The sequence below is a fragment of the Thermobia domestica genome, chromosome 15, assembly GCF_964235325.1.
Source record: "Thermobia domestica chromosome 15, izTheDome1.hap1.1, whole genome shotgun sequence".
NCBI classification, from domain to species: domain Eukaryota; kingdom Metazoa; phylum Arthropoda; class Insecta; order Zygentoma; family Lepismatidae; genus Thermobia; species Thermobia domestica.
Genome location: NC_137468.1, coordinates 196,331,079 through 196,346,304, shown reverse-complemented (window position 1 = coordinate 196,346,304; position 15,226 = coordinate 196,331,079). Strand labels below are relative to the sequence as shown.

Here is a 15,226-nt window from a genome sequence, read left to right as displayed (position 1 = left end):
TCAATGTTATATCTTGAAAAATAAGAAAGGAAAAATATTGCCTCATTTGCAAACAGTATCAGCTTTCCCCTATGTGAGCAATGGATAACCCATTTTTATATAAAAATTTCCTGACCAATCCCTAATTACCGTAAAGAGATGATTGATACACCGTTTTGTTTGGCCAAGATCAGTCATTTAAACGGTACCACTCACATGTCTCTAGTATGTACCATAGTGGAGAGGGCCCAAAATCGGGGAAAAGGGGATTTTTTGACAAAATTTTCACTTTTTTTGCAAATTTTATCCACTATGGTACATGCTAGAGACATGCGAGTGGTTTCGTTTGAAAGACTGGTTTATGCCAAAGAAAACGAGGTACGTATCATGACTTTAGAATAAATAGTGATAATACTGTAGATACTTTACTAAAGTAACTGGCTAAAAATGTGTAAAAAATGAAAAAAATAAAGAAATCGATATTTTTTGACGCATGTCTGTTGACTCTAGCAACATGAGTCATATCTCATTTTCTTCAGCGTAGAGCAGCCTTTCAAATGGTACCACTCAAATTTCGCTATCGTGTACCTGTGAAGAGAAAAATGGGGAAAAGGGAAATTTTTCTTTAAAAAATTCCCTTTTTTCATTTTGGACGAGATTTTCCCGCTTCTGGTACACGATAGGGAAATTTGAGTGCTACATTTCGAAAACCTGTCTCATAACGAAACCAACGAGGTACAAACCATGATTCTAGGGTAAATAGTAATGTGTCAGGGATTTTTTTTAAAAAACTTCTCAAATATACCCTTTTTAAAACCCATCGTCCACGTTTGTGACGTCACAGCCCCCAGACAGAGCACGCGAGGCTGCAAAATGCCCATAAAATATGTTCTATGATACTTCCATATTTGAATGAATGCAAAAAACCTGATCTAAAAAGCTTTACTAGAGATTTATAAAGCAAATTCCGAAGGTCGACGTCATGGCACAGGTGTTGTGCCATCATAATTTAAAAGAGATAAGTATAAATGATGCAAGAAAAAGATACTAGGATAAATTACTAAAAAAAAATTATTGAATATATATAAAACTCAGTATAAAATGTTAATTAATTCAAAATACTTGATTCGGACACTTCATGACAAAAGTGATATCTTAAGGTGGATCACTAGGTGTTCTCGGTGCTATGCTAAACGCTGCTTTAATAGTGCTGCGTTGCCAGGTAGTGTCGAATGCTTACTGGTGCCAGATAATAAAGGAAGTAATCATGGAATTCTGCTTGGATACTTACTGGAGAAATTAGTTTTCAATCCTTGCCGCAATCTCTTCTCGAACTGCTACGCATTATTACGCGAGGAATTAAACGTACAAATTTGGCGACAACGCATTATGGCGTTCTGCGTAAGTTTCTTCTCAAAATCTATTTTCTTAAATGTAAATTAATATTTAAATAAAATGTGAAACATAACACGTAAAACGGTCAAACAATATATCTACTTCGTAATAAGATCATTACTTTAAAATACTTTACATATACAAATAAACATTCCATAAAATTGAACACTTCTTGTAAGATCTAACAGCAAGTGCTATCTTGTGTGCTCATTGTAAAACGAATCAAATATTTTCTTTTATTTGTTCCCTTTTTCGATATTAGAAGCCACAACCAAATGAATCAGTATCTTGTGTTGTAGCTGAAACATAACTTTATCTTATAGTACAATATTTATAATATGTAACGTTTCATTGCGCAGTAGTTAAGGGAATGAGCTAAATTATGTACTGACTTCCGGGTGGTGATCCTCGTTAATGGGAGACATTTCGAATTACATGTTAAGAATCATGAACATCACAAATAAACACTTATCCATATTCTAGGATAAGAGAGGGATTGTTATTTACGTTAATATTCAGCGGACGAGATCTAAAGATTCAACCTTTGATAAGCGGGAGAGATCTATATCAGAACTCCTAATGACGGAGACTTTAGAAGATGTATAATTCAGATTCCAATTAAGACGATCTGCCTGCCTTCCTTCTCCTCCGAATTGACCCCGAAGTTAAATCGACGGCAGTCTTTTTATGTGTATCGTGTAATTGTTGATAAATTCCTTTTAACCTGTTTCTGCTATGACTCACTCACCTATCATAGAAAATGATATTTAGAATTATACTGTTAGTTGGAAACTTCTGGTCTCTTTTAACTCAAAGAACACCAAGAAAGAAATCTCAGGTTCTTTAACGTGTATGAGAAAATTAAGTTAAAAAAAATGTGTAACTTTTTTTCTGAACTGTGATTTACACCACAGTACAAAAAAAGCTTGACCATTTCCTGTCTTGGTTTCCTCCCCATTACACAAACTTTGAACCATTATTGCCTTAAAATTACTCCCTTCTACTATCAACACACCGTTGGCATTGATTCTTCCAACTTTGGAACACCTGCTGGAAATCACTTTTGTGGATAGCGTGCGGAATTTTGGTGTCATTTCCCTGTATTTTCTCTATAAGCTGGAATGACGCGACGTCCAACGTCTTCAACAATCTTACAGACGGTTAAATGAAGATTTTTATTAATTACAACATGCATAATTTCAACATGTTGGTCTTCTGGTGACATGAAAGGTCGTCCACAGAATATCTGCCACATTTCGAATGCTTAACTGTATTTGACTCATGTAATCATCTTGCACACTTTAGTTAAATATTTGGAATGTTCCTATGAAAGTTTTCCCCAGTTTTATTTAAAAAATCACGAAAATTCGTCCAACTCCTTCACGGTTACTTTTTCATCAGTTTATGCACCACGGCACCCAATTAATAATTATTATTCGACAACTAACACACAGATCGAAAGCAAGTAAAAGGTGATCTTTTACCAAGATATGTCGCTAGGTGCGTATTGTATACAACTGCCGAAGCACGCCATCTAAAGTCTTTGACCTGCTAATTAAAAACTGGTTTTATTTGAACACACCTCATACAAAGGAGAAATTTGATTTAGTAAACTAAGAACAGAAGTCAATAGAGAATTTTTTTGTCAATGTAACATTGAACTGTCGTATTTCATAGGCCATAGAGGTAGTTGTGTGATTTTGCTTTCTTAGACTTCGACAATACAATTAGATAGAAAATAGGGCCTATAAATAAAAATATTTCACGCATATAAGAGCAATCTTTTGTTTTATTTCAGTTTCCAGAAATCAACGCCATCCTCCAACGCCATCCTCCACTGATCAGTCCTATTTGATCAACGAAACAGTTAATAACAGCAGAGACATTAGTCAGGATAAGTAAGTTACCATCGAAAACGTTATTCTTTAATAATATGTTTATAATTGTGTTTCTTATTACGTGACCAACATAAGCGTACCGTTTTTGACTTGGGGTGTCAGTGTTCTGTTTAGCGAAGATACTGGGTGAGCAGGGTGTGACAAGGAAGTGAAGAGTCTCACTGGTGCTGTGAATCGAAATTTTTTTCAAAGTTATTAGAAATAGTTTGTTTGCACTTAATAAATTACGAGGCGTATCGAGAAAGCAACTTTTCCACCTGTCCCATAGCTAGGAAACCGTATGTTGCACGAAGCGACTGTGTGCACGTCAGAGAGTAAGGTCCTAGCATGGCGCATGCTCCAGCGGAACATCCTTAGTGCTCTCAGTAGCGTCGTGGCACTGGTTGAAGATGGACGTTCCTATACAAGTAGTGATAAAGTGCCGAAGCAACTGACTCCTGAATGCAAAACGAGGCGCATATAATCAGTATTCACATTTTTGCAACGATACCACAATGCGTGAGAAGAGTTTCTGGACCGGGTCATCAGAGGGGATGAAACGTGGGATATTTTGGCATCCTGCTGCAAATTGTCTACACCAGCAACGTACCCTCTGCTTGCTTATGATGTTAGACCCATAGACCTGGCACAGCTGAGGATGGATTTCAATCGACGCTATGCTCTGTGCATTCAAAAACTTTATTACTGCTCGCACTTCACACGTGGCGGGAGCTGGAATAGGAATGTCCATCTTCAACCAAAGCACTGCCACAACGCTACTGAGAGCACTAAGGATGTTCCGCTGGAGCATGCGCCATGCTAGGAGCTTACTCTCTCTCACGTGCACGCAGTCACTTCGTGCCACATACGGTTTCCTAGCTATGGGACGCATGGGAAAGTTGCTTCCTGGATGAGCCACTTATATACAGTAGTTGTGATTGAATGTACGTGGAAACCACTAACGCGCGAACAACATAGGAATTCACTGAGCCTGTATTATGCATTAACCAGCTTATGTAGAAATTTATCATTTTTTATTAGGTTTTATTAAGTGCTATAAAACAGAAGCAACCTGTAAAGGATGGAATGGCGATATCAATGACTAAGAATTTGGAATTGATAGTTTAGAGTGCTTCATATTTTGTAAGTTTAAGTTTAAATCAAGCTAAGGTTAAAGTGAGTTGTTTAAAGATCAACAAACTTTATGGCGATTGCGTTTAAAGTTTGTTCTAAATATATGTTTATCGATTGGCACATGAACGATTTGATCAAATTTCAGTTAGGGGAGAACTCAGACGATTTCACTTCAGGAATGAGAACCCTCCAGGGCAAGAGAAAGAACTTCTTCCTGCCTTTTTCACAGAATTATGATATTGAATAGTTTGCATTTCAGGATTGTTGTTAAAATTTCATTATAAGAAATCTTTTACCTCGACTCCTTAAATACTTCTCGAATCCTTTTGTAGAGCTGCAATAAAAGTACATAAGTTAATAAAACATGAATAATTTAGTGTAAATATTATTTTCTCAGCACTTAATAAACCCAGAACTTACAAGGAATCCCCCTGGACTGTTAGGATCTTGTGCAGAGTGATTAGTACCATATTAAAGAGTTCGACTAACATTTGTTTTCTGCAGTAGTTAGGCCTTTAATATGAAGCTAATGATACGTGAAAACGACTCTACATAAGCCTCTCAGAATTTATCTCTGGTTCTAGCACTCCGGTGACAAAGAACTCATTCTAATCCCTAGGGTTGCATAGTGTGAGCAAGCCTAGTGTCATTTTTGTAACCGTCTTTCTGGATAAATAAAACTAGCATGCTATTCTATTGAATATGTTTCCAAACTACCCTTAACGACTTGGAAGATATAAGTTTAGCCAGATGACATGAAGTATCTGAAGCTTGAACTTACCAGGTCCACACTATTGTTTAAAATAAAAAAAAATTGCCCACTCGCCTTTCTTTGAGAAGACCTGTATTCTTACCCATAGGTGGAATTAATTCAATGGTACGTCTTTTTTTTTTTTTTTTTTTAACCTCTTATGATCTTTATCTAAGTTAAAGTAGTGTATTAGAATATGCTACATATGGTTGCAGGGAAATGGGTCACTTTTATTCTTTTATTTTTCCTCTTTAAACTAGGCTGCAGTTAGGTATTTAAAATTAGCATCCCCCTTCTTCATGAATTGGTATACGTAAGAAGTGACCGTGTGATTTCCGACGAATTGTATTATCAGTTCTATCTTTCGCCAATGAGATAAGTGAGGAAAATAAATTTTCCTTTTCTCAAACTTGTTTGCCTCTAATGTGCTTAGCGACTGAATCATTTTTTTTAAAATGAGAAACTTATGTCAGTGATATTCCTCTTCACATACTTTTCACTCTAATAAGTTTCAAAGCAGCACCAATATTATAATAAATTATGTTTTTAACCATGTCGGTCCCGGCGTCCCCCACAGGGGACATAAAATATGCCGATATTATTCTTTCTTCACAACTTGTAAAATTAGGCTGGCAACATTGAAAAATGTTTACTGGGGATAATCATAAATGGATCATAAATGCGTGTCAGGCGTTATTATGCTCCACCCTCCCTTCCTGTCTAGGTAGATAACTTATTGAACGCCCCTCGTATATAAAGTTGCAAGCTTGAATGTCTCTTTACTAACTTCTGCGTGCACCACTGTCCACAACACTTATGCTTTGAATATAGAAAGAACTAGAACGCGTTTTATTGATGTTAATTTTGTAGATGCAAGTGCGAATAGTACATTTTTAGTTCTTATATACGCCTATGTTGATATAAAGATGCTATAGTTTAGATGGTGACATTGGCTTTAGCACAAGTACGAGGGGAAGTTAAACAGAAAGGGACTTTTGCAATTTCTTGCACTAGGGTTTGGTAACACTGCTAGTATCCAGCGCTGAATTAGTGTCGTCTGCAACGCTTCTATGCAACGTATCACTCTTATTCCCGTGTTAGTTGGAGTGCAGCAGCTGTTCAACATGGCAGCTTCATTGTCGATCTGCACCAAGGAGGAAATTATCCGTCGAATGCAAGCGCAGTATGGTGACAGCTGTTTATCGCGAAGCAAGAAATACGAATGTATAGAGCGTTTCAAACAGGAAAGAACTACTTTATGTGACAAGGAAAGATCGAGCAGGTCATCGACGTCAACAACTGAGGACAATTTGAAAGTCGTTGAGAGAATGGTGATGGAAAACCGACGAATCACAGTGGACGAAATCACCAATATTTTACATATCAGTCATGGTTCAGCGTATTCCATTTGAAGGAAACGCTCTGGGGAAGAAGATTTGCAACCGATGCAGAAGCATTTGATGCGGTGCAAAATTGGTTACAGGTGCCACGGAAAAACGTTTTTTCCAACGACATAAAAAAAAACTTATGAAACGTTGGGAAAAAAGTGTTGACGTGCAGGGAGATAATGTGGGAAAATAATGTATGTTTCAATTTTCTATCATTAGAATAAATGTACATACCTTTTCTCAAGTCCCTTTACTTTTTGATTTCTCGTACTTTTCTGTAAATCCATTTCTAATGCTTATTTAGATTTGCCAACGCCATGCTTCAGTAAGGAATAGTATCACACTAACATAAGCTCTCTTTTCATTGAACAGTACATCCACCGTCCCATCATCTCGTGGAAGTAACAGAACACCTAGAAGATCGAGGTTGCTAAATCTGCTATGTTTCTGTTGTTTAAGAAAGAAAAAGAAAAACAAGTAAAAAGTCTACGAAATCTTTAAGCTTCTCCCAACAACATCTGGGAGATTGAGGTGTTACTAATGAGGTAAGAATATCTTTTTTCTCATGTAGAGTAACTTCTAGCGAATTTTGTATAAGTTCGTTAACAAAAAATTATTTAAATATATATTTAAATCAGTGGCCGCCAAACTTATGAAGGTTCTGAGCTACTGTACCATGTCTAAATCCTACTGTGAGCTAATATATAGTATATATATGTTTATTGCAATAAATTTATATTTCTAGTAAATACAAAATCCAGGGGTGTAGCCATGGGGGGGCCCATCGGGGCCCGGCCCCCCCAAATGACTTCCTGGCCCCCCCAAATGACCAGCTTTTAAAACATCATTGTAAGATTACCTCGCTTCAGTCACTTGAAAATAACAAAGTTTACATATAATTGATAATTTACGGTAAAACATTATGGAAAAATACTATTTTACTATACCAATCGAAATATAGTATGGTATTTCCTCCTTATACCAGTCGGAAAAAAAATTTGGTTTATTATTTTTTTTTACAGCAGATCACACAGTTTACTGCGATTTATATTTGACACTTTGAAAACAAACGTTTCAACAATTTACTGTAAATACTACCACAAAACAATGGTACTAAACTGATTTGTAAGTAGGCCTGCATTACATTTTTTATATGCTGTAACTAGTATTTAAAAAAAAAAAAACATATTTATACCAGATGAAAAATTTGGTGAAAAACGTTTTTCAGTATGGATTTCAATTAATCGGTAATTTTCAATTATTTTCACATGTCATCATCCCCCTTAGGAGTAATAATGGCCACTGAATTTGGATTTAAACGGCATCGGAAGTGGCACTGTTCGTATCAGCCACTCCGAAAACTATGATTCAACATTAATATTGGTCATTTTCGATCATTTTTGTATATCTTCCGCTTCTCTTCAAAGTGCACATTCAAAGTAAAGCTATAAAAAACATTCAAGGCCCGAAACTCATCTACGTTGAAAATTTAATCGAAATCAGTCGGGTGGCTCAAGAGTTGTTACAAATGTAGTAATTTCATTATATATATATATATTACAGAGTGAATGGTAACTACGTGGACACATTTGGGCGGGTGATAGTACATCTAATAAGAAGCAAAAAAAAAAAAAAAAAAAAAAAGTCGTAGTGAATATGGGAAATTCCATCCCGTTTAGGACTGACAGAGTGTCGAAAGCAATACATCATAGAGAATGCGGTTAAAAATGTAACTTACGGTTAGAAAGTCATACCTACTCTGTTGAAAAATGCATGTTTGGAAACACAGCTATGCGTGCGCACGGAATTCCCCAAAGGAACGGAGGGATTCCCGGATATGCTGTAAAGGAAAGAAGTGTCACACGTTGTTAATCCCGTGCGCACACGTAGCTGCGTTTTCAAATATGGATTTTTCAATAGAGTAGGTATGAGTTTCTAAGTGACGTTTTTAACCACACTCTCCACAATGTTGGCCTCTGAAGCTGTTTTTAAGCTGTTGGCCTCTGAAGTACATGTTCCCATGCTTTCAACACTCTGTCATTGCTAAATGGGACGGAATTTCCCCCATGATCACTAGGACTTTTTTTTTTTTGCTTTACTAAGATTTACTATCGCCCATCCAAGTTCGTCCACGTAGTTACCGTTCACCCTGTATATATAGATATATAAATAAATAATTATAGGCTATTATTTCGGAAAGTTTCGAACTATAGCCTATGTAAATTGAATCATACAGAAGTTATTCGAAGACGCACTAGACACCAGCATGACTGGTGAAGAACTCTGTGTGTATCACAATACAATAAAACTCGGTTTTGCGGCTATCGCAGCATTGCATTTACGTCACACGATTTTCTGGAGTTAGTTGTTAGTGATCGTAACTACCGCTTTAAAATTCCTTCGCGTTCCCACTTGCATCGCTATTTCTGAGAATATTATTTAAAACTTCTGATTCGAATCATTACCCATTCTTTTCTTCGAAGAAATTTCGCATGTGAAACAGAAGAAACTTTTTTTTCTTGAAACATTTTTTGACGGAACAATGCACGATTTGCAGACCTAAAGATATTAAAAACCTTATTCGTCGGATATTATTGTCGTACTACTTTATTATTATTATTTTTGGATTTGAATGTTTCTGAAGAAATCGAGTTTATTCGCATTCTCGCACTAATTTGTTTAAAAAAAGAATTTATAAAGTGGTAAACTGAAGTCCGAAGTCCAAAGAAGATGCTCGAAAGCTTGTTTACAAACGAGATGTCCCTGCTCCTTCACGTGTGCAGCCACTTCGAATTTGTGGTCGACGAGGAACAGAACTCTGTATCGTTAAGACTGGCGAACTTCAAATGCACGAAGCACCCTGTATCTCGGAAGAAGAAGTCGATGTTATTTCTTTAAATCCTGTTTTGACTGCATCTTCCGCAGTAAATTCTCCTTGCCAATCACCAGTGACCTAAACTGATGGGTGCGACCTCCTTCGTTAATTAAACAACCTTATGGGGATAAAAGATTATTACGAGTCTACCATTTTCTAATACTTTGATTTGTTGGCGAAAAACGCTATAAATATATTCACAATAATATAAGCATTTTCTAATAAAAAAGTTCTACCCTAAAATAATCAAAATAATGAAAAAATAAAGATCAAAAAGTGTTACGTAACAAAGGGGTGGGGTTCGGCCTTGCGTTACAAAGTGTGACAAGCAGAAGGGTGGGGTAAAATTGGTCAAAAATAGCGTTACGTAATATGTGGACGGCCCCTAGAACAGGAAATAAGACATAGATGTTAATTAAATAATTATGTTTTTTTTTTTAGTCACGAATAATAAATAATTATTTTTGTCAGGAAATCTTAAAGAAAATAAGTGAAATTTCAAAGAAAATTAGCCTTATGTAGATAGGTTCTGTGTACAAGGGCTTAAACTAGTTATGCAAAAGGTATATTCCGGGTCCGGTAAGGAATTTGGTCCGGGACAGTGATTATTGGTTAAACATAATAAAAACTACCTGGAATATAATTTATGCACAAAAAGCAAATAATAATAATAATAATAATAATAATAATAATAATAATAATAATAATAATAATAATAATAATAATAATAATAATAAAAGAAGAAGAAGAAGAAGCTGGAAACCAAAATTTGCCAGTTTTTTCATGCCTCAAAAACACTAGCTGCAACATAATTCTTTTGGCTTTGTAGCTGGCCCCCCTCAAAAACGACGGCCCCCCCCCTACATAAACCTGCTGGCTACACCCCTGACAAAATCTCACGAAAAACACAACGTGAACAACCCCACGCGCAGTGGCGGATCTAGAAGGTAAAAACTGGGGGGGGGCAGCCAGCACCCAGACTATTATAGGTATATGTAAACTTTCAAAAATATATAATAGCTTAAATTATTTTGTCACTGAAAAAACTCGAGGCCTAGGCCCCCCGGCCCTGACCTAGATCCGCCACTGGCCATATTTCAATATCAATCATGCGATCCCACTAGTGACATTCATTTAGTTTAGCCAGTTACTTTACGAGTCCCAATGCACAATTTCAACTTGGCCTCAGTTGTTGCATCCTTATTGGTATGCAACCGTGCACATCATATTGCATCGGGTTGATGGAATATTATTGGTGAATCGGCAATGGCTTTCATGTTCTTGATGCTATTCCTTACATTTCCGACGCTTTGAACTCACGTTTACTTATTATGATTGCATTTCTGGGCATTTTGCGTTACGTGTTTCCACAGATGTGAATCACCTTGCTTCATCTGTTGTGCTCTACCGACACTCCAAATGTCTTTCTAGAGCTTTTGAGTACAAATTCGCTACACTTAATACTCAGAACGTCGCTGCTGGCCAGCATCCGTACCTGGCGATTATGCAGAGCTCCTCTGTGGCTAAGCGGTTAGCATTCGCGCCTTTGGCGTGGGAGACCCGGGTTCGATTCCCGGCAGGAGCTCATGTGGTTCGGATTCCACGTTAATCAGTAGGTCCACGCCTCATATAGTCTCGCTGGTGAAAAAGAGTTAAACTCAAAATCAACTCTACTCAATTGGCGATTATGGAACTACACACAACGGGCATGAAGGTGTCCGCCATTTTGTATTTGTTTCAGATATCGACTTAATGCAAAAGAATTATTGTTACCTGGTAGAAACCATATCAATTCATATCCATTTAGACCAATTTTCATTTGGCAGATTATCCGAGACTCCCTACGTTCCTTTGGGGAATCTCTTACGCGTGCATGGTAGGATTGTGAAACATGCAAAATTCAATACAGCAGGTATGACTTCTTCAGTGCATTTTATACCCGCCCTCTTTACATTGGATAGTTTCCGAACAATTGGAGTCCGAAAGTCATTTCCCACGCTTTCGGCACCTTGTAGATCCGACACTATGTCCGATAGCCGAAAGTTCAAGAGAACTTTTTTTCTTGTCTCAGTGGCAGGAGTCACATCTCAAGGGTTGTAAAACCCGATATATATATATATATATATATATATATATATATATATATATATATATATATATATATATATATATATATATATATATATATAGGTATATGAGTTGTGTAACATTTCGACTGAAAAAGGGAAATTTGGATGTTCTGAAGGGATTTTATGCTGTTTCGGGTTGGCAACAGTGACCAAAGGTCAAATACAAAGTTTTTCTTTCTTTTTTCTTCTTTCCAATCTCGAATTTGCTAAGGAGCCGCGATGGCTCAGTGGTAGAGCGTTCACCTCCGGTGCTTGGGGTCTCTGGTTCGATCCCAGCTCGCGCTGTGTGGACTTTGTAGTGGACAAACACTGTGCTCGTGGTTTTCCTCGGGGTTCTCCCACTTTCTTCATTCTACCGTTTCATTCATTTCTCATAATCACCGCCTTCTTTTGCCTAATCGGCATAAGCATGGGACGTAAAACTGTAAGATTTATTTTCTTTCTTTGAAAAGATTTTTCGAATTTGCTAGTTGTTTATCGTCAAAACAAAGACGTGTGACTTGACTTGACTTGACTTCTTCACTCTTAAGAGTGTTAGAGAAAAAGGGCACCAGGAAATAACCAGTATGTGCCATAAATGCTGAAAAGAATGAAGTTGTAAGTTAAATAATTTCTTCTGTAAAAATTGATGGGATTCATACTCGTTGGAATGACTTTTTTTTTGTATTTACAGTTTTTTTTTTGTATTAATGCCTTGATTAGCATTCGTTGATTTGTTACTAAAATGAATTTATATGAAAAAGGAGCACTTCCAAAATGAATGTAAAGTTTATGTAATAAATTGTGATTTAGTCCATGCAAAAAGTTCACTTTTGAATAGAAAATAATTCATGTTTTCGAAGCCTCTATCAATTCATTGTTTGAAGAAAATGTTAATATTTAAAAGTAACCATGCTGTTGTTATAACCTAATAAAAAGACGTGTGTGTCGTAATTGAATGCTCCTTTAGGCCTGCCATCTACTGAGAGAAAACATTTTTTCTGTAAGTAAGGTGCTGTAATCTAAGGAGAAATAGTAGAACTAACTCGTGCCTTGCATCCACTAAGAAATTTCATCATCTCATTTTGAATCTTCTGTAACGACTTGCGTTCCATTTGTCATTTTCCCATGTGCTTGCTGTAATACAAGGTTTTCATTTACTGTTAAAAGAGGTCTACGCCGTTATATAACAGAGTTATTGTATAAAGTTCAGTGATTTTAATTTTTTTGTACATTAACTATTATTATTTCCCTTACCTGAGTTTGACTCATTCTTTCTCACAAACTTAAATAAATTTTCCAATTGATGCGGTAAATTTCCTACAATTGGTCCGGCGATACAGCACCTAACCCAAGGAGAAACAGTAGAACTAACTTACGCCTTGTCGCCACTAAAAAATTTCATCATCTCCAGGATTAATACTCCTTAATATAGGATACGTTTTCATGACATCCCCAAGATTGTCACAGGTATTTTGCAACGGACTATTTTATGGTATCCACCTGCATGTAACTGGAACGCAAGGGATAAAGAAAGATTTAAATCTTTACAAATAAAGTTGCGGACAATGACTAGTTTTATTTTTGAAATATGCACTCGCACGTTAATAGAAGAAATTCGTTTCGAATTTTTGTCTCTAATAGTATGAATATTCAAACACCGGAAATATCACTAAAGCGAATAGAATAGTTGTTTTGATTACTTAAAGAGTGCGTTCAGTTTTAGCCCCAATTCGTCTCCCCATGGATTTGCCCGAACGTGATTGCAACCGATAGCTTCGGATGCGTAGAACACGACTGTGATGTGAAGGAACCAGAGTTGACAGATGCACCGTTCTTCAGATATCACGTTTCAAAAGTGTGGGATGCCATCAGATGGTGGCACTTTAGTTTATGAAACTCAATCAGAAAAATCCTCATCATCGGAAGTTCTTTCAATGCGAAGAGAAACGTTGGACAATCGATGACCGGGCACAACAAAGTCATAGTTGTGGCCGTAAGAGAAGTATCAAATAATGGTGGTCATGTGTGAACAACATCCTACTGTACGTGCTCCAGAGTCGCAAGAACGAGCTGGTCGACGACTTTAATACGATACGGAGTTATATCTGTGACCATTATAACATGACAGCTTTACAGTTTATACAAATATCTTCGAGGCGTTAAGAGGTGATCTCGTAGCTGCGCCTCGATACTGGCACCATCTCGTGGCATCCCACACTTTGGAATGGGATAACGCAGGAACGGTGCATCTGACCGCTCTGGTTTCTTCAGAGTCGTGTTTTATGCATTGACGCTATCGCTTGCACTCAAATTCGAGCAAATTCATGGGGAGATGAAATTGGGGCTAAAGACTAATACTTTGTTTGCCGCACTCTTTATGTTTGTCCTGTAATACAAAATGATTATTTTTATTTCTTTTTACACTACACCGTAAAACCACAAATGTAAACGAAACAGGAGAAAAGGTTGTTTTGAAAGAGAATCAGAAAGTTTGTTTATTATTTTAATAATATTATTATCATTATTGAACCTCTGCAAATCTTTTTAGTGTTGGTTATTACATTTTGGTCTAACCAGTGACGTATCTTGTCCGGGGCTGGGCGGCGTAGGCCTCTGCAGTTTTTTGACTGACAAAAATAACTGAAGCTATTATTTATATATTTTTAAAGGTTATAGTAAATTCATGATATACCTATCGTAATCTAAATTCTGCCTGCCCCCTCTAATTTTTACCTTCCAGATCCGCCAGTAGGTCTAACGTGCGCCCTAAAGAACTTTGTGCCTAGAGACGGATCTAGAAAGTAAAAACTGGGGGAGCCAACCAGAACCCAGACTATGATAGATATATCATGAGTTTACTATAAACTGAAAAATATATAAATAATAGCTTGAATTATTTTCGTCACTCAAAATACTGGGAGGGGGCTAGCGCCCCGGCCCAGCGATAGATTCGCCTCTGTTTACCCCCCTAGATCCTGGATAGTGGAGTTAGTGTTAAATCCGGCCCTGGAAACACAATCATTTCCTGACTATTTGGATAAACTACGCGCCTTTATGGAGGAAACAAGGAAGGCAGAAAAAGAATAAATTAATTGGAGTAGAAAAAAAGTATAATTCCAACTTAGTGATGAAGTTATCTAATGAGTCAATTAATATGAATTGATATAAGAGCGATGAAGGACATTTATGATGAATTTCAGTGGTAGAAATGGAAACCGGAACCCACTAGGTTTTAATTGAAGTAGCTCCCCAATTACCTCACGATTTTCATATAAATTTCGTTGGAGCCTATAAGCATCTGTCTTCTAGTCTTTTAACATGCCATAGACATAATATCTATCATGAAATAGCTTTTAGTTTAATCAGTTTCTTAATCACGTGTTGTAAACAGCTTCGTTCATCTTACCTTTATTATAATTATGAATTCATAGGTATTATTTATTTTTTATCTTTTAACCTTGCAGACACTTGGAATCTTCTCTCACATAAAGAAGAGGCGCCTCAGGTGAGTTATTGTAACAATAGTCGAAGGATTTATTAGTATTAGTATTAGTAATTGCTTGGAGCTGAAATCTGCAAGTTTAGAAGAGTGAAAGAGGGTAAATCAATCAATCGTAAATTGAAAGTTTACCCGTTGATTTGATTTGCTTTGATTTTCAGTTTAGCGTCTCTTTCAGCAGTGAGGCAATATGAGACGTGGTCCTATAGCTTAACGT

General features: G+C 36.7%; 1 protein-coding gene across 1 annotated transcript in view; it reads left to right on the top strand.

Moving 5' to 3' along the window:
* The window catches only part of LOC145671995 (uncharacterized), a 50,394-nt gene extending 35,377 nt beyond the window's left edge, over positions 1-15,017 (top strand). The window contains exons 6-8 of the mRNA XM_081741177.1: positions 3,173-3,272; positions 6,897-7,069; positions 14,975-15,017. Of these exons, the coding sequence (XP_081597303.1) occupies positions 3,173-3,272; positions 6,897-7,005 (209 nt within the window). The 3' untranslated portion in view covers positions 7,006-7,069; positions 14,975-15,017. The remainder of the gene's footprint in view (positions 1-3,172; positions 3,273-6,896; positions 7,070-14,974) is intronic.
* Positions 15,018-15,226: the final 209 nt, after the last annotated feature.